The sequence below is a fragment of the Protopterus annectens genome, chromosome 13.part0, assembly GCF_019279795.1.
Source record: "Protopterus annectens isolate FY-2018-M chromosome 13.part0, PAN1.0, whole genome shotgun sequence".
Lineage (NCBI taxonomy): Eukaryota > Metazoa > Chordata > Ceratodontiformes > Protopteridae > Protopterus > Protopterus annectens.
The window spans coordinates 771,406,352-771,424,885 of record NC_056747.1 but is presented as its reverse complement, the minus strand read 5'-3'; the positions used below and the strand labels follow the sequence as shown (position 1 = coordinate 771,424,885).

The following is an 18,534-nucleotide window of genomic DNA, read 5'->3' as shown; positions in this document are numbered from 1 at the left end:
AATTTTTCTTGCAGATAACTGGGCCTTTGTTGCCATTTCCTTGAAATAGGTAGTCAGTTGCCTTTGTTTGTCTGGAGTGAGATAAGCCATCTGAGCCGTTGTATTTAAGCTTGCACCCAGGAATATTATCTCTTGACAGGGTACTAGTTTTGATTTATTTTTGTTGACTGTGTACCCTAGGCATGTTAAAAGTCTTATCACAAACGTCAGATGCTGTAGTATAATGTCCTTGTTCTCTGCTTGTATGAGGCAGTCGTCCAAGTAAGGATATATTAGTATTCCTCTTTGTCTGCAGTAAGCAATTACTGGTGCCAGGCACTTTGTGAAGACCCTGGGCGCAGTAGATAAGCCAAAAGGCAGTGCATAAAATTGGTAATGCTTTAAGCCAGCCTTGAATCTGAGGTATCTTCTGCATGACTGTCTGATTGGGACATGCAGGTATGCCTCTTTTAGGTCTAAAGTCACGAGCCAAGCCTTGCTGCCCAGCATGGGCAGAAGCTGCTGTCAGGTCAACATCTTGAATTTTGGCATATCTAGAAAATTTTTTAGGATAGATAGGTCCAGTATTGGTCTCCATGCTTTGTCCTTTATGGGTACCAAGAACAGTCTTGAGTAAAATCCTTGTCCCTGTTCTTGCTGTGGCACTTGTTGAATAACTCTGAGAGCCTGAGACCCTGTCCATGAAAGCTGTGACTTGTTTTTGAGCCTCTACCTATTAATTTTTTTGGCAGGTCTGGCTAACCGTTTGCCCTTGGCAGGGTATGGAAATTAAACTTGTAGTCTTGTGACACTATGTCTAGAACCCATTTGTCCTGAGATATAATGTGCCAATTTTGAGAAAAAAAGTGGGAGTTTTCCCCCTAAGGGTGCTGCCAGAAGATAAGTGTTTGGTAAAGGCAGGGGGAAGTCATTGGGACGGTTTCCTGTATGATTGTGCTTTGTCTTCTCCACCTTTGGAGGTAGAAACACTCCATTGTTTAGACCTGTAGGATCCTTGCGGCTGTGATCTGCCTCTAGGGCGTCTGGATCTGCTCCTTTGAGGTCTGTCTGAGACTGGAAAGGAGCAGTTCTTTGTAGGTCAGTGTCTGCTAAATCTAGGCGGCGGTACCTATAAGAAATCCTTGATAGTTTGCATAAATTTAGCTTTGTCCTCCATTTTCTTTAACACCTCTTCTGCCTTAACACCAAATAAGGTATCATGTTGTAAGGAAGCATCTAATAATTTTGCTGCAACATGGTCAGGCAGATTTTGTTCCTTTAACCAAGCATGCCTCCTAATGACAGAACCCGTAACAGCGGCCCTGCAGAAGGCCTCCAGAGAATCAAACCCACATTGCAAAGTATGCTTTCCAACTTGTTCAGCTGCATGCAATAAATCCTGCATTTCTTTGTTTTCTGCACATTCAGAATTTGCCATCATTTTCGGTTTAAGCAGTGTCATGATATATTGCTTAGCATATGAAACTGGCAATTTAAGGCCCTTATAGCCAAAGTAGCAGATGTGTAAATCTTTTTTCCCCATCTATCCAGTGCCCTGGAATCCCTGTCAGAGGGGGTAGGGTTTTTTGCAGTAGAAGCCTTGACCCCTTTTGGACCCTGAGAAATAGTTCCTGGGTCTGCAGTAGGGTTTTTGAAAAGGAATTTATGAGAGTCAGGGACCCTGTAGTATCTGTCCGGCTTAACAGGAGCTGGAGGTAGAGAGTCAGGGGTCAGACTAGACTCCGAGAACACATCATCTACAATGTCCAACACAGGTGGGACAGCTACAGGCCTATGTTGAGGTAGTAAAAGGAAGTCTCTGAGCCTTTTCGTAGATTCTGAAAAGTTTTGGCTCTCCCAGTGGAAGTGGTCCCTCGTGGTATGCAAGGTTTCCCCAAAAGAGTAGTCCTCAGGAGGAGAAGCTGAAGGAATTGATTCTTCAGCATCATAATTCTCATAGGGGGAATAGAATATTCCTTATCAGAAGAGGAATCAGAAGCAATGGAAATCTGATCTGAAGATTCACAGTGTCTCTTGCCTAGGTCTTTTATCAGGAGGGGGATGGGAACCCCTGATCAAGGTAATTAAGTCTTCGGCCATTTTGAGCATCTGTTTCTTGGGCATGGAGGCCTATCCTTGTGGCTGTTGAATTTGTTTCTTTGCCTTTAAAGGTGTTTTAGTCTTTGCCTTTGAAGTCGGTTTAATATACAATTGTTTAGGTCTGAAAACACCCTCAGAAGCCGATGGCTGCTCAGCGGCTCCGGACCCATCTGAGGGAATAATCTCAGAGGCTCCAATACCTTGAGTTTCCATCGGCCTGACCGACTCCACGTGGGAATCGGTAGCGGCCTGCAACTCTAAAGTAGCGTGCATCAGGGGCTGCAAAAGCGCCTCACTGAGAACCGGCGACTTGCTTAGGAGAAGCCACAATGACCCAGCTATCTGCAAGGAAAATACTGCAAGCCCTGGGGTTCATGGCCTCTTGCATTCTTCTGATTCCATATGCAAGACTGCATATGAGGAAATTACAATGTTACCTAAAAAGCCTATGGTGTCAACATTCTCAGGACTTAGAATCAATGATTCCTATCATACCTTGTCTAAAGATAGAGTTCCTTTGGTGGGCAGAGGCCTGCCACCAAAACAAGGGACTGTCATTCACTCTACCCCCCTCTGCCACCCAAACCCTAATAACAGATGCATCAGACTATGCATAGGGGGCTCACTTGGCAGGACAGTGCATTCAGGGAAAATGGAACCCAAATCAAATGCACCTGCATATCAATCAAAAAGAAATGTTAGTTGTACAGAATGCTCTGACAGCCTTCAGGGACCACATTCTTCCAGGACAATTATTTACACTCGAACATCTACATTTATGGTAGGTATAAAACTGTACTTTCCCACCCTCCAGTCCCCTTGTCTCTCACTCTCTTTCTCCTCTCTGTGTTTATTATTCATCCCTTACAGGGCTGTTGGTATTACTTTTTACTGGTGGTGTTTTCCCCACCATAACTTAGCTCCCTATTTGGGGGGGGGGCTCCTGACATTTGGGGCAAGAAAAACTGATGTAATGGCGTCGGCTGCCTGTTTTTATACCCCTGACAACAATCCTGGAGTGACAGCAAAAGACGCAGAAATACTAAGAGTCTGGTATTCGGGCCGACTGAGGGCTACCTGCAGGCAGATAACCCAAGTGTGATGACTGCAACAGTGAATACACTCGAACATCTACATTTATGGTAAGTGTATACAACTGTACTTCCTTCAGGCCCTAGGTTCTATGGCTGCGCCAATTCCAATAGTGTCACTAGCAAAGCTACATATGCGGATTCTGCAATGGCTCCTTCTGTGTCAATGGTTCTCAAACTGTCACCCCCTCGATTACCAGATTCGAATAACCAACTCCTGCAGACAGGACCTGTTTTGGTGGATGAGGCTAGATGAAGATCTTTGGAGTTGCCCATTTCAACACCCTCAGCCCACAGCCATTGTGACCACGGATGCTTCCCTGATCGGGTGGGGGGGCCATTTCCAGGAAAGACTGTCCAAGGCACATGGTCCACCTCAGAGGCCCTCCTGCATATCAATGTTTTGGAACTGAGAGCCGTGTTGTTAGCGTTGTAAGCCTTCCATTTGGATCTCCCTTCCGGGACAACTGCAATTCAATCAGCCAATATGTCAGTGGTCTGGTACATCAGCAAGCAAGGAGGAGCAAAGTCCTACACTCTATGTCGAAAAGCCATGAGAATTTGGCAGTGAGCGATACTTCCAACCACTTTCTGATAGCAATGCATATCGCGGGGAGCTCCTGTGTGATTGCGGACAAACTGAGCAGATGCATCCTCATGCCCCACTGCCCCACAAGTGGTCCCTCAACCCTGAGGTGGCGTCTGTAATCTTCGGCCACTGCGACTAGCCTTGCTGCAATCTTTTCACTTCCCATCAAACACCAGGTGCAGTACCTATTTTGCCCTAATTCCCCCGGAGGGGAGTCACCAATGGACGCTCTGATCCACAATTGGCCCTCAGCATTTCTTTACACTTATCCTCCCATCCCTCTGATTCCACAATTTCTAAAGAAAGCTCTTTGATTGAGATGCAAGGTGATCCTCATAGCCCCATTCGGGCCTCGACAAGTTTGGTTCCCCTTCCTTCGGCCTCACCTAGTATAGCCATTGTGGATTCGGGACCCCTCTACCAGATCTCATTACTCACCCAAATCTGACCAGTCTTAAGCTGACAGCTTGGTTTCTCCACTTACATTAGTTGCCAGACAAGCTAGTCTCCCCTCGCCTGTTCGCGACATCATTCTGGCCTGTCACAAACCATCCACGAGAAGACTATATCAGGATAAATGGAAAAGGTTCTCCATCTGGTCAAAGAATAATATACTAGACCCATATTTGGTGCCAGTTACTGCAGTGCTTCAATACTTTGCTAAGTTTTTTTGATAATGGAGCCTCTGCCTCTACAGTACGAGTACATCTAGCGGCAATTTCCACAATGGTATAGATGGCACCCCTCTTATCTCTTTACGCCTTTGCAAGGCTTTCCTCAAAGGGACCTCTCATCTCAGCCCTCCTGTCAGACAGCCCATGGAACCTTCCCCTAGACTTCAGTCTTTGACTCAAAAATCCTTTTAGCCTGCTACTAAGTGTGACCTAAAGTTTTTATCTTGGAAATCTTTGTTCCTGGTAGCCATTACGTCTACAAGCATTGTGTATCAAGAGGCCCTATCTGGTCTTTCATAAAGACAGAGTGTCACTTCGGACAAACCCATTCTTTCTTCCCAAAGTTGTTTCTGAATTCTCCATTAAGACCACCATTGGTCTACCAGTGTTTTTTTCTGAATTTTGCCAATAGAGTCGAGTATTGCCTTCACTCCTTAGACATACATAGACAATTGAGATTTTACCTAGACAGGACCAAACCTATCTGTAAATCTGAACAGCTTTTTATTTCCTTTTCTGGATGCAAAATGGGACAGGTTGTTTCCAAGGTTACATTATCAAGATGGCTAATGGACTGCATATGATGTTCTTCGTGTTTCACTGTTGCAGTCATTACATTTGGTTAATCCTGCTGGCAGGTTGCCCTCAGTCGGCCTGAATTGCAAAGTCTTGGGTCCTGCGTCGGCTGCTGTCAGCTCTTCCCTGACATCAGGTTGTCAGGGGTATAAAAGAAGCGGCCAATGCCATTTTCTTCAGTCTTTCTTGCTGCACGGTGCCCAAAGCAGAAGCAGTTCGCAAGTATCGGTCGGCCGACTCCTGAGATTTTCGTGTTTGAATTTGAGATCCGAAGTCTTCATTAAAGCTAAGTACCCTGTTGGGGAAACTTTTTTCTTGATCCAGACCGAGGTCAGAAAAAGTTAATAATTGTATTTCTTGTGGAAAGCAAATACCTCATAAGGACTTTCATTCCTACTGTATTCCTTGCCTAGGCCCTGAACATAATGTTTCAGGTTGTCGGTTTTGTGCTAGATTCAACCAACGCACTATTAAGCATCGGTACGATTTCGCTTGGGTCTGGTATGTCCGCAATCATGATGCCAGTCTCTCTGCAAGACTGAGCCGATGCAGGCTGAAGCTGCAAAGGGACATCACTAGTAAAAGATCACTTGTCAGATGCAGAGGTCTGCTGAGTGATGCCGGACCTACCAACGAACTAAAAGCCAAGGCCTGTGCAGAAGCTGAGGCACCCTACGGTTCTCGGCTGAAGCCTGTGCCACCACCTCTTTTGCAGAAGGTGGCTGCGAAAGCTCCTCTTCTTCCTCAGTGATAACGAGCCTTGGGGGAACTGGAAGACAGAGAAGGATTGTCATCCCAAGCCCTAAGCTTGGGTCTTGTTTCTTTATCCTTCCTACCCTTAGTGAGTTCAACCTCGGGACGACGGGTGGATACCATCGGACGATGCGAAACAGATGGCAGACTAATATGTCCAGCTAAGATCTTGGTGCTACTCCTGACAGTCCTTGAGTTGAAACAGGTGCAGAAATGACAATTAGGAACATCGTGACCAGGGCCTAGACAGGTGACACACAGCAAATGGAAGTCTCAGTGTGGGATTTGCTTACCACAGCAGAGACAACTGTTAACCATATCTGACATGTATTAAAGAAGAAAATAAAAAAATTGACTGGCTTTCTATATACCCAAGTGTACTGATGTCAGATAGAACATCTGCCAGCCTGAGGAGGATGGAGATTTTTACTCTAGTAATCGGGCCAGCCAAGGGCTTACACAGCAGGAAATCCAGTAAGTCAGGACCGCAACACCGAAACACGAAAAGCATTGCATTTCAACTCTGTTTCCACTGCATGGCAAAGGCATACGTCACTGACACTGCCTAGCAATATATCTGAAGGGTTGAAACAATTAAAGACCTACCACTTTATCAAAAAAATCATATATCAAGATAGAAATCTGCTCAAAAATATTAATAGTTTTGTTCCTGATTAATCTGACCAATTTTGCTGCCAGTTTTCATGTAAGATTACAGTGCAATGTTCATTAAGTCATAACTACTTTTCTCTGCAGCAGTGTGTGAGATAATAAGAGGATATGGCCTAATAAAACAGCAGAATATGAGTAAGTATTAAGTCTATGGCTTAAATTGTAACCTGCAGAGGCAGATGAACTCAAAAGGGAGTTCTGCAATTTATGTAAACTGAGAAAATAACAGCATGAAGCACTTAACTGCACATTCTATTTCAGGAATGCAGTTTGAAACACACTCAAAGTTTGCATTTTAAAAGTTTGCTTTAAACCATTAGTATTCTGCTTGGCTGTTGCACTGTTTTAATTCATAAATTCTGCTGCTTTCCTAACCACTTCTGCTCTTTTGTTTCCTCTTTTAAGAGCTGATGATAATTTTATAACTGCCACATACACTATATAAACAGAACTGCTATCAATGTCAATAAGCAATATATCCTCCCTTAAGTGACATACTCTAATTCCAGCCTTTTTGTTATTTTCTGTTTTCTTAATACATTTCTGCAAAAAACTCTATTCTCCCATGAAACTTCAGGAGGAGATGAAGCTTTCTGATTGTGATGTTGCCAAGACACAGACTTTAATGTCCCTACTTTTATCAAAATAAAGGCACAAGGAGCACCACTAAGTTAACAAGATGGCTCACACGGGTACATGGTTAACAGAATATGACTGATACAGTCCTTACCTCCACCAGCATACCGAGGAGAGCCTTCCTGTTTTCGCCCCAGAGTGAAGCCAACTGCTTTTCACTAGGGAAAAGACAACAACTGGTATATACCGTGATTTCAGGGCAATGGCCAAACGTCATACTAAAATCCTAAGAGAGAAATGTGGGTAGTTAGTACTCTACAAAGTAACTACAGCCTACTCTACAAACAGCAGCAATGAAGGAAAATAGGTAAATGGCCAGTGTTTGAAATGTTGACAAATAAATGCACAGGCGCAAATATTCGAAAGTCATTCTCACAAAGTGAAAGTCAAACAGCAACTTTTATTTTCATTTCCTGCTTAGTTCTGCTTAAGTGGACACACTACCAAACTCTTCTCTCACCTACATCAGGTGTACTTTCACCCTCTTTTCTCACCTGCTGCTTACTTTCCATACTTACTAATACAACAAATTCACATTTATTTTTCTTCCTCTACTAATATTTTCTCAGTTTTATCCGTCTGCAAAACACTGTATATTCTGACTGTACCGTGTTTGTGAATTAGTTTGTTTTATTTTTTTATGAATTTCTTCAGCCAGGCTGAGTTTGCAAATGGTCAATTGTGACACTATATTACCTTGGGTAAACAAACTTGCACAAATAAATAAAACCAAAACTTAGAAAAAATAAGAACGAACACAGTGTACAACAGTGGCAGGATAAATTGAGGGCTGCATGGATGGATAGACATGTGTTGTGTGTACGTAAATATATATATATATATATATATACACATATATATATATATATATATATATACATACATATATATATATACATACATATATACATATATATATATATATATATATATACACATGCATGTGTGTGCATACATCTCTCTCTCTCTCTCTCTCTATATATATATATATATATATATATATATATATATATATATATACATATATATATATATAAAATATGTATACACAACAACAAACACACAAACAGGGATAAATATCTATATATACACATAAACATATATACATACAAACAACTTATCTTCAGGAGCATCATTTATCACCAGTCTCAACTGTGGACATCTGTATTCTACACGCAAGCAGGACACTTAGAAAAATGAATTTTCCTCTAGAATTCTTGCACTATGATTAGTACCAATACAGTTATCTCAAACTTAGCCCAAAAGGTAGGTGCTACACTGACCAAATGGTGCTCTCTACTATACCTTCATACTACCAAGATGACTGTACCACTCTGCCCCACGAACAACTCCTCCTGGAATATTAACATCTGGAAAATAAAAGAAAGCAACGAGATGAGAAAATAAAAAGGTTACTACGTACATGAAAACAGCAAGCTGGTTACATTTCCAAAAATAAAGGGTGTTACTAGAAAGTAGTCTGCTTTATCTAATCCACGTATTTATATTACAATCTGTTATGCAGGCAAATGTGCTGATAAAGATCCTTTTTAACTACAGTCTAGACCAAAGGCAAGACGATATGCTTACACTGTGCTTTATAAAACATCCTCTACAGAACAGGCAGAAAATTAAACAGTAACAACCACAGAAAGTTTAACTTACATGGATAAGAGACAAAGGAGTATTTGTTAGCTATATATTTTGGGAAAGGACTCTCTCTAATTAACCCAAGAAGCAGATGCATTTTATATGGTAGCCCAGACTCAAAAATACTCTCCTTGATGGTGACACTAACTTGTTACATAGATTAGTTGTGTAAAATCTTAACATAACCACAGATGTTTTTCTCTTTCATGTTGTAGCATTCTCATGTGGGATCCTCCACCTCAGGCGACCTGAATATCCGCTCATATACCAAAGCCTAAACCTGGTTGTTGTAGGGTGTGTGGGACATCGCACACAGGGGCCATAAATGTGATGTTTGCATGCACAGACATCAGAACTTCTCTGCCGCAGTTGAACGTCAGCTTGCTCGTTCTGCTCTGCATTTTGGAAGACGTTAAAGATAAGTACCCCACTGGGGAACCTTCTTTATTTTTGACTGAGCTTAGGTTGCTGTTTATCTGTTGTTAGCCAATGTCATCTAGGAAGGGAAAATGTAAGTGAGGTCGGCAAATTCTACACAAAGATGCACATGACCTCTGCTTGTTCTGCTTAGGGCCGTCCCACGGCCATACAATCTGTAAAATCTGTCAGTCGTTTGTCCTCAAGACCTTGCGCAGCCATCTGGCAGCCCTTAAATTGTTTGTAGAGAATCAATGACTGAAATGCCTGGCCCTTGGTATGGATCCTGACCTGGCTGTCAAGGGGGAGCTGGCCAAGGACTCTAGGCCTGATACTGCACCTCTGACTTCGGATATCACACCAATTACTGGTCTAGGGGAGGAGGAACATCCGAAAGAACTGGTGACTTTAGTGAGCACCATATCAAAAGCCGCCCTTGTTTCTCCAGTATGCACGTCCGCAGATGTTTCTGTGACGTCGGCCTCTGCTGATGTTCGTAGGGAAGAAGGCTCAACTGGACAGCCGCCTTTAGTTTCTGAATAGGGCATTTCGGCTGCAGGCCTGACGTCCGACACCAAGGCCTTTGGCCTCTCACATTATTTAAAATACTCCTTCAATCAAAAGAAAACAAAAGATCAAGCATTTGTCTCTGGAGTTGTCCTTTGTTTCCAGACATGAAGTTGTCCTTTGCTTCTGGACAAAACCTCTTTTTCACACATGGTTATTACGAATTACAGGACCAGTTTCTCATTAGTTTTGCATTTTGAAAATTGCTTTCTGTCAAGACTGCCTGAAGTACAAGAAGTGCAGTCTTAACTCTGGTAACACATGCAAGCAATGCTTCTTTAAAATTAGTGTGTCTGTACTCAGAAATAAAGACAAGATGCATCTTTTTATAAGCACTGAATAGAAGGTAAAACTCGCAAAAAATGCAGTACATTACCACAGTAGTTTTAAAAACTGTGCACCATCTATACACATACATATATATATATATATATATATATATATATATATATATATATATATATATACACACACACACACACACACACACACACACACACACACACACACACACACACACACACACACACACACACAGTGAGGGTTCAAACTGCCAACAGTGATTCCCATGATTCTGAACATGGGATATCTGGGTAATCAGCAATTATCCATGACCTTTATCAGTGGTACAGAGAATGGGTTCCCGGGCTTTAAGTACAGAATGGAAAGTGCTAATACTGAATGTAAACATACCAGGATTACTGTCTTATCCTTACCAGTAATAAAGAACCAATCAAGAAGATGCAAAGCAAGTTAAAGTGAAAGGATCTGAAGCTTCAAAAACTACCTTCCCTTTGGTGCTTCTAAGAGGTTAGTGAGCCCAAGAACAGTCAGTTAGACCCCTGACTGGCATGTTTCCTTTTCTTGTAAATTTGTAAAAAACATCATGCAAATTATAACATTTTGTTCCGTGATTAGAAAATACCATTGCTTACCTTTTTAAGTAAAGATGCAAGAAATTTAAAGAAACACTGCTCTTGGCACTGTATGGTTGCACTGAATGCTTCAGTGGGGAACCAAACTAAAAATCTGCTGTCAGTTACTGATGCCTTTCATAATGGCAGCATCAAAATCAGAAGGCTCCATCTTCTCTTGAAGTTCGGTAAGTGAACTACCATGGACAAATGAAATTCAACATGGACGTTTATACACAGCCGGCGACAGTTATCTGCACAGGTGCCAATCTGTCCCATCCATTTAAGACTTGAGGGATAAATTCCACAAAGTTAAAGTGTAATGTTATTTGGCACTTCAGCTTCCTCAGTCATACTTGTCTTGATGGGTGCAAAGTACAGCATAAACATATTTTTTACGCAGGTGAAAAAAAAATAATTTCCATACCCAATTTTTTTTGGGAAACCTCTTTTGTGACTCAAAGACTGGAGTTCACACTTTTCTTTTCCCACTCATCTAGTTTTCTCAAACATATACACTCGGGGGGGGGGGTGCACATCTTACACCAACGTATGAAGCAACATCAGGTGCTGGACTATTGCAGAGAGCACACAGTGTGCCTGCCTGTTCACCCCAACCACTGAGCAAGCTCACTTAAAGCAAATTAAGAAAATTTAACAAAGATTTGAAACCTACACTGTTTTCAGGTGACATATATACTTGTCAGAATTACAGGTAACACCAACAGCAATCACTTGCTGAAATAGGCGATTCAAGTGTATAGGAACAGTAGGAGTTGTATGTTGGGGCCTCCTAACAGATCAACTAATAAAATAAAAATGCATGTGTAGCAGAAAATCCACTATGCTAGACAAAGCCAAGTAACAGCCAAAATAAAGTCTGAACTAAACAGGTACTAAAAAAAGCCAGACTCCTGAAGTCCTATACCATTCAATAATATTTCATAAAGGTCTGGACCTAATGGTCATTGCTGGCACATACGTAAGCAATGAATACATTTGAATCCATACCTATAAGAAAGCAGCCTTTCTCAGCAGGACATTTTAACAAGCAGTAAGCTGCCTAATGGCAAAAATGAATGCAGCTGGCAGTATGTTTCAAAAAGTTTTGTTTGGTGACCACTAGCCCTTCCCTCTCTGAAGCAAAAGATTTTCTCCTAACCTGATGCAACTCATTCAGTAAAACTTGAACAAAGCAGTGCACATCCACAGGAGGATGGACTCGCTCTCCTCTGGTTTCCTGCCTCAGTAAAGAAGCCAAGAAAACGACTACAATGGTTTAAGGAAAATTCAACAGCCACTTTCAAGGGGAAATGTGGGTCATTCCTAAGAAACATTTGACCCTTCTGAAAGAACACATATGGCGCCCTACCTAAGAGGGACAGTATATCTGAGACCATGAATGTAAAGGTCTTGGCTAAACTCTTTTGATAACTGGTTAGCCAGGTTATTTGTCAGCCTCTTTCTTGCCCTTCACAAGGTCAAGCTTGTCAAATGCACCTGATACATGCACTGTGAACGTAGAACAAAGATATAATATATAGACCTGTGATAAGTCAAAATCACCTGCAAACTAACCAACTGAGATAGTAAAAGGTAACATTCTGTCCAAAGGAAGTTTTTTCACTTGGCAGACTACATCTATTAGATGGAAGACTTCCTGGCAGCTTCAATCATTTCTGATACACCAGCTATGTGGGACTTGCCATAAGTATGTATACAGCAACATTAGTCTTTAAGGTGCATCTGGCTGTCTTCCACAAATATGGGGGGCTTCTGTGGCTGCAATCTGGAATGTTTCCTTTATCTTTAGAAACCCAACGACCTAGGCTTGTACCTTTCTCAACCAGAACAGGATGGTGAAGATGATTTGTATTTTTTTTTGTTTTTCTCTCTCTGAAATCTGACAATGAAGCACAGCATTAAAAGGAATGGAGAAAAGAAGTAAAGAAATCATTCCTTCCATCCGTTTTGAACTTACCTATGCAGAACTGACGGAACACATTCTCCTGGGTGGCAAATGCATCTATCTACACAGCGTCCCTTCTTTGGAAGTTTCAAACCAGGTTTGCCTCCTGAATCTCTGTTTCTGGAGAAGACTGCAGGAGCGGCATAGAGTATATGTCTGCATATTCAGACCAATGGGAATATGAACAACTGACAGCAGACTGCTTCTCTCTATTGACCAGTGACAGAGATGATCTTTTTTTACACAGGAATACAAGAGCATGCTTGTTTTGAATACACATGATGGAATGGTGGTTGCACCGAATCATGAGAGGCCACAGAAGCAGATTTTCCTCTAGAATCTTTAAGATAAAAAAAGAAGTTATGTCTTACCATAACGTTCCATCTTTGTTGTTCATCTTCTTTCATTCATCACTGATGGGACAGAATCCCAAGCTACTTTGAGGTCCATGGGAGGCCCTTGTGGAAGAACATTCCCGAGTACCATTGAGCCAAAGGCAGCTCTCCCTCTGGAAACCAGGTCCAATTTGTAATGACTGATAAAGGTATAAGGCTTAGCCCAAGTAGCTGCTGCGCAGATGTCATCCATGGAAGCTCTGGAATGGAATGCTACAGATGTTGCCATAGATCTACTGGAGTGAGCTTTAACTTTTGACATCGGTTCATTATGGAGGGGAATAGATGAAAAGTACAGTTGTGTACACTTACCATAAATGTAGATGTTCGAGTGTATTCACTGTTGCAATCATTACATTTGGGTAATCCTGCTGGCAGGTTGCCCTCAGTCGGCCTGAATTTCAAAGTCTTGGGTCCTGCGTCGGCTCTTCCCTGACGTCAGGTCATCAGGGGTATAAAAGAAGCGGCCGACGCCATTTTCTTCAGTTTTTCTTGCCCCAGATGTCAGGTGCCCCCTAAAAGGGTAGCCAAATGTATATATATATATATATATATATATATATATATATATATATATATATATATATATATATGCAGCAATATAAACTTTACCTTCATCTACAAGCAAATACACCACATAGGTTGTATAAAATCAAAGGAAGGAAGGATAAGTTCCAATAGAAAAAGGGGGATGGCAGGTGGGTAACCTGGACTGCAACAGTGAATACACTCGAACATCTACATTTATGGTAAGTGTACACAACTGTACTATGTTCTTCGCGTTTCACTGTTGCAGTCATTACATTTGAGTAGAGTCCCAAAGCTATGGTTAGGAGGCTGGAGCTAAACTGCAGTAGGAGCGGCTATGAGGCCCTACAGAACACTGCAGTGGCAAAGCCTGCCCTGGATTTAGAGAAGAGTGGCAGATGATAGTGCTTTGTAAAAGTGTGCACTGAACTCCAAGTAGCAGCTTCTAAAATGTCTTTGGTTGGTACTCCCCTGAGAAAGGCTGCTGAAGTGGCTGCAGCTCTGGTTGAATGTGGCTAATGTCCTTAGGCACTGGCTTGCCATGGTGAAAATAGCAGAAACGAATGCAGTGGCCTATCCACTTTGAAATAGTCTGCTTTGAGATGGCCTTTCCTTGTGATCCTGCAGCATATGCCACTAGTAATTGCTCTGTCCTCCTGAATGCTTTGGTTCTGTCCAAGTAGAATCTAAGCTGTCTGTGTACATCCAAAGAATGCAGTATTCTCTCCCCCTTGTTCTGTGGATTTGGATAAAAAGTTGGCAGATGAATAGTTTGGTTAAGAGCCACACTGGACACCACCTTAGGCATAAATGTTGGGTTTGTCCTCAGAGAAACCCTGTCTGGATAAAACATGATAAAAGGTTCCACAGCCATGAGTGCCTGTAGCTCTGAAACTCGTCTTGCAGAAGTTATTGCTAGGAGCAGAGCTGTTTTCCAAGATAAAAGCTTTATATCAGCAGTAGCAGCTGGCTCAAAAGGAGGCAGGGTGAGTTTCTCCAAGACATAGTTGAGGTCCCATGCAAGTGTTGGAGATCTCCTTGGAGGCCTTAATTTCTTGGCTCCTCTGAGGTACTGTTTTAATAAAGGATGAGAAAAGACTGGTGGCTCTGTATTGTAATGAGCCGAAATGGTAGAGGCATGAATTTTAATTGATGAAAAGAATAGGCCTTTGTCCAGCATCTCAGTTAAGTATTGTAAAATCTGAGGGATATTTGGTACAGCTGTATCAGATTCCTTGTGCCTGGTTCCAAGCACAGAATCTCTTCCATTTTCCAGCATATGATTTTCTAGTACTAGGCCTTCTGGCTTCCAAAATGACATCCATCACAGCTTTACTGAGAGGTGTGTTTTGTATAGGTTCATAGGTTCATACTAGGCTATCTGCCCGAGGGCATTTACAAGCCTAGCCCATCGTTTTGTGGCTTACGCCACCCCTTTAGTATGGGGAACTATACCCATTATTTTGCTGTGCCTCTGTCGAGCAGTGACACTGAGGTAATCCCTGGGGTATATCTGCGATCTCCCATCCATTGGTCAAGATTTCTCTTGAACAAGGCCAGCGAGGTGCTCTGCCTCACATGTACCGGGATTTTGTTCCACAGCATAGGGAGTCTTTGGGTGATGAATCTATCCCTCCAGCACGTCCTATTAATAGCCGTGTCAAGGTTTAAGTCTCCCCTTGTGGCTCTGATGGATCTAGATTTTTGAGGTGAAGCAGATTCATCAAATCTGGGTTTGACATGGCCTTGTATGTTAGGCAAAGGTCACCTCTGAGCAAGCGGTGGCGACTGAATAGAGCTGGAGTTCTTTCAGTCGGGCAGCATAGGACAGATTTTGAGACCCTTTATCCTTTTGGTGAGGAACTTTGTGGCCTCTCCAGCTGCTGCAAGTGTCGGGTCAGATACATTCGAATGGGGCATTGTACTCAATCATTGGTCTGATGAGTGATGAGTAAAGGGAGACTATGACCTCCCTTGATCTAGATGAGAATCCCTTCATGATAAGGTGGGCAATGTAGAAGGTCTTCCTAACTACTTTAGCTACATGGGTGTCGAATGACAGACTACTATCAACCTGGGTCCCCAGGTCCCTGATAACTTCTTCTGTGCTCAGTGGATTGCCACCTATTTGGTAGCTAGGGTAACCTTGTTTTTCGAAGGGTATGACTATGCATTTTTGGCATTTAACTTTAGGCCGTGGCTCTGGCACCAGTTATCCGTTTCTGTGAGACCCTTCTGAAGGATATCTGTGTCAGATGTGTTTTCTACTATGGCCAGTTTGCAGTCATCTGCAAACTTTGTCAGCCATAACCCTCCTGTGTTTGCTTGTACTTGGAAAAGTAGATGCCAAACAAGAGTGGGCCCAGGACTGAGCCCTGTGGGACACCACTTGTGACAGGCTTTGAGTCTGACATGGCGCCAGCAGCTCTGACCCTGTGGGTTCTGTCACTCAGCCAGTTTGCAACCCATCTTGTGATGTATGGGTTGACATTTAAGCTGATGAGTTTTTCAATGATACCGAATGGGGTATTGTATCGAAGGCCTTAGCCAGATCGAGGTAGGCTGTATGGACTGCCTTTCCCTCATCAATGGCTTTGGTGACTGTTTGAAAAGTCAACCAAGTTTAAAAGGCATGATCTGCCTTTGACAAAGCCAAACTGGGTTGGATCCAAAGTCTGCAAATTCCTATGTCTTTATTTATGAGGTCCATTATGATCCTCTCCATGGCTTTGCAGATAAGGCTTGTCAAGCTAATGGGCCGGTAATTTCCAGGGTCGGTGGAGGCACCGCCTTTGTGAAGTGGTACCACAGTTGCAGTGCGCCACTCCTGGATCCAGAGGTAAGACTTTGATTAAACAGCTGTCCTAGCTGTGGGTTTAATTCCTCATTGAGTTCATGGAGCACACAGCCGGGGACACCATCAGGACGACATTATCTGCCATGCTGCAAGATTTAGTCCCGAGTTGGCTGTGCAGGATCAGATTGTTTTGCTGGGACAGTAGACGTATTTGAGGTTAGGTCCAAGCTGGGCATTGAAACAAGTTCCTTAGGATTGGGTACCAGTACTGTCGGGGCCAGTCTGGGGCAATCAGTATCATCTTTGGCTTCTCCTGTCTGACCTTTAGGAGTACCTTGGGGAGGAGAGGCAGTGGGGGAAAGGCATATACTGATATGTTTTTCCAGCTGAAAGATAGGGCGTCCACTTTCCAAGCTTGTCTGTGATAAGTCCTTGTGCAGAATATTTTTAGTTGGAAGTTGTGAGGGGAGGCAAATAGATCCATGTCCGGGAATCCCCATTTCCTTGTTATCATGCGGAAGACTTATGGATTCAGCTGCTACCCGTGGGGATCCATGAGGTTTCTGCTTAGTTCGTCTTCCAGATTACTGTCCTTTCCTGGCAGGAATTGTGCCTGCAGATGAACTTGGTAAGTCAATGCTATGTCCCATAAAGCCATGGCTAGTCTGCAAAGGGGGTAAGAATGTGTGCCCCCCTGCTTGTTTATGTACCACATGACCATGGTATTGTCTGTCTTTATCAGTAGTTGTCCCAGATGAATTAGGTCCTTGAAGGCTGTCAGGGCATTTTGAACAGCTAGCATCTCTTTTTGATTGATATGTAGATGCATTTGGTTTACGGACCATGTGCCCTGAATGCATCTTCCTGCCATGTGGGCCCCCCCAGGCATAATCTGATGCATCTGTTAGGTTTTGCCTGGCTGGGGGTAATGTGAATGGCTGTCCCTTGTTCTGGTGACAAGCCTTTGCCCACCATCGAAACTCCTGTTGTAGGCAGGGAATGAGGGTAATCATTGTTTCCAGGCTGTGGCAATGTCGAGTCCAAACACTTTTTAGGTACCATTGAAGTTTCCTCATATGCAGTCTTGCATATGGAATTAGTAGGATGCAGGATGCCATGAAGCCCAAAGCCTGCAGAATCTTTCTTGCAGATAACTGGGCCTTTGTTGCCATTTCCTTGAAATAGGTAGTCAGTTGCCTTTGTTTGTCTGGCGTGAGATAAGCCATCTGAGCAGTTGTATTTAAGCTTGCACTCAGGAATATTATCTCTTGAGAGGGTACTAGTTTTGATTTCTTTTCAATGACTGTGAACCCTAGGCATGTTAGAAGTCTTTTCACAAACGACAGATGCTGTAGAAGAATGTCCTTGTTCTCTGCTTGAATTAGGCAGTCGTCCAAGTAAGGATATATCTGTATTCCTCTTTGTCAGCAGAATGCAATTACTGGTGCCAAGCACTTTGTAAAGACCCTGGGAGCAGTAGATAAGCCAAAGGGCAGTGCAGAGAATTGGTAATGCATTGAGAGAGCCTTGAATCGGAGGTATCTTCTGCATGATTGTCTGATTGGGACATGCAGGTATGCCTCTTTTAAGTCTAAAGTCACAAGCCAAGCCTTCGTGCCCAGCATGGGCAGAAGCTGCTGCAAGGTCAACATCTTGAATTTTGGTATATCCAGGAATGTGTTTAGGATAGATAGGTCCAGTATTGGTCTCCGGGCTTTGTCTTTTCTGGGTATCAACAACAGTCTTGAGTAAAATCCTTGTCTCTGTTTCTTGCCCTGGTACTTGTTGGATGACCCCCATGTTCATGAGGGATGAGACTTGTTTTTGTGCCTCTGCCCATTGATTTTTTTGGCAGATCTGGCCAACCATTTGCCTTTGGCAGGGTATGGAAGTGGAACTTTTAGCCTTGTGACACTGTTTAGAACCTACTTGTCCTGGTTTATAATGTGCCAATTTTGAGAAAAAAGTGCTATTTTTCCCACTAAAGGTGCTGCCAGTAGATAAGTGATTGGCACAGGCGGGGGGAAGTCATTGGGACTGTTGCCTGAAAGGTTGTGATTTGTCTTCTCCACTTTTGGAGGTAGAAGCACCCCATTGTTTTGACCTGCATGAACCTTGCGCCTGTGATCTGCCTCTAGGGTGTCTGGATCTGCCCCTTTGAGGTCTGTCTGAGGCAGGAAAGGACCAATTTCTTTGTAGGCCAGTGCCTACTAAACCTAGGTGGCTG

At 42.9% G+C, this 18,534-nt stretch overlaps 1 protein-coding gene across 1 annotated transcript in view; it reads right to left on the bottom strand.

Annotated features, from left to right (window-relative positions):
• CPD (carboxypeptidase D) overlaps positions 1-18,534 on the bottom strand; it is a gene marked incomplete in the record, with an annotated part of 1,229,184 nt that overhangs the window by 104,493 nt on the left and 1,106,157 nt on the right. Inside the window, 2 exon segments of the mRNA XM_044054477.1 lie at positions 7,165-7,296; positions 8,376-8,440. Of these exon segments, the coding sequence (XP_043910412.1) occupies positions 7,165-7,296; positions 8,376-8,440 (197 nt within the window).